Source organism: Lepisma saccharinum, chromosome 2, assembly GCF_977018435.1.
Source record: "Lepisma saccharinum chromosome 2, izLepSacc3.1, whole genome shotgun sequence".
NCBI lineage: Eukaryota > Metazoa > Arthropoda > Insecta > Zygentoma > Lepismatidae > Lepisma > Lepisma saccharinum.
The window spans coordinates 180,357,231-180,358,679 of NC_139230.1; the positions used below are offsets into that span (position 1 = coordinate 180,357,231).

The 1,449-nt window shown below is 38.7% G+C and overlaps 1 protein-coding gene across 1 annotated transcript; it reads left to right on the forward strand.

The window, feature by feature from the left end:
- Positions 1-450, forward strand: LOC145983775 (protein GVQW3-like). The gene has a single exon (XM_083116824.1). The coding sequence runs from the start codon at positions 1-3 to the stop codon at positions 448-450; it is 450 nt and encodes a 149-aa protein (XP_082972950.1).
- The last annotated feature ends 999 nt before the right edge of the window (positions 451-1,449 follow it).

Here is a 1,449-nt window from a genome sequence, read left to right on the forward strand (position 1 = left end):
ATGGAGCTGCCATTAAGAGACGTGTCCAAGGAAGAACAGCGGGGAGTCGTTCGGTTTCTTCATGCCAAAGGAGTACATCCAGCGGACATTCATACGAGAATAAAAGTTGTGTATGAAAAATGTGTATCGGACAAAACAGTGAGAAAATGGTGTAGGCGATTTCGTGGTGGACGAAACTCATTAAAGGACGATGCTCGGCGAGGACAGTGGAAAAATCGCATTCCTGATTGGACAGTGGCTGCTATTGACAACCTTATTCAAGAAGACAGACGAATATCCCTGGCAGCCATTAGCGAACAAGTGAACATGTCATTGGGTAGTGTGCATGACATTGTGAGACACAGACTGGCTTACAGGAAAGTGTGCGCACAATGGGTGCCAAAGTTTTTGTCAGAGGAACAAAAAATGTGCAGAATGGGAATGTCATTGGCTCATTTGATGCCATATTAAGCCACAATCTTCAACACACGGACACGACACAACACAACTTCCGAGGGAGTATTATCACGCCCGTAGCCATGAATTCTTAGTAGGAGGGGGCGAAGTCAATCCGGCAAATTTTAAATATTTTGTGTTGCATTGGAACATATAGCAGGGTACAGAGGGGCACTTGCACCCCTCCTTCAAAAGTGATAAGTAACAGGAAAGGGATGATATCTTGAAACTCCAACGAAGGAAACAATTTCGAGCAACATCAAATAACAATATTTCGATAATGAATTTTCGGACTACCAAAAAATACAAAGATAAAGTTTAACATAAATGGGCTAATCTGGACTGTATCTACTTTATATTTACAGGTTAATAATGTTAATAGACGATTAATATGTACCAACAGCTTTTGGCATCTCTACAGAACTCATTAAGAAAGTCAGTCCATTATAAATCGTGCTTCATAATGTTTCCCTCTAGTTTCCAGTAGGCAAGATTTTTACGCACAAAGGAATCTAACGATTATCCAACAACACAATTGTCTTGTGTTATGCAAGAAAAATCGAATTAATTAAATAATAATGGTTACATATTATCTACACTTTGATGAATTATGTAAAAATTTGTAATACATTTTTTGTAGGCCTACTTGCTAAAACATTAAAACATGGGTCCCTTATACTCCACCACGAATTCCATTTGCTTCAAATGAAAGACCCTTGCATCACTACAGACAATGTTGGCCTACTGGTTACGTTAACCATTTTGCAAAATATTGTGTTCTTGAAATACATGTGTTTGACACCCGACAAACAAATAGGAATCCCTTGATTGATCAATGAATTCTTGGCTTACAGTGTCATCAATCGTTAATATTTCATATCAAGTTTTATAGAGGGAAATATTGTATCCTCTTTACATTATGAAAAAAAATACCTTCCTTAATGACTATGGTATGAAACCGTACGACATTATGGACCTCCTTCGCCTTACCCCATTCCCGCGGCACGAGGTCTC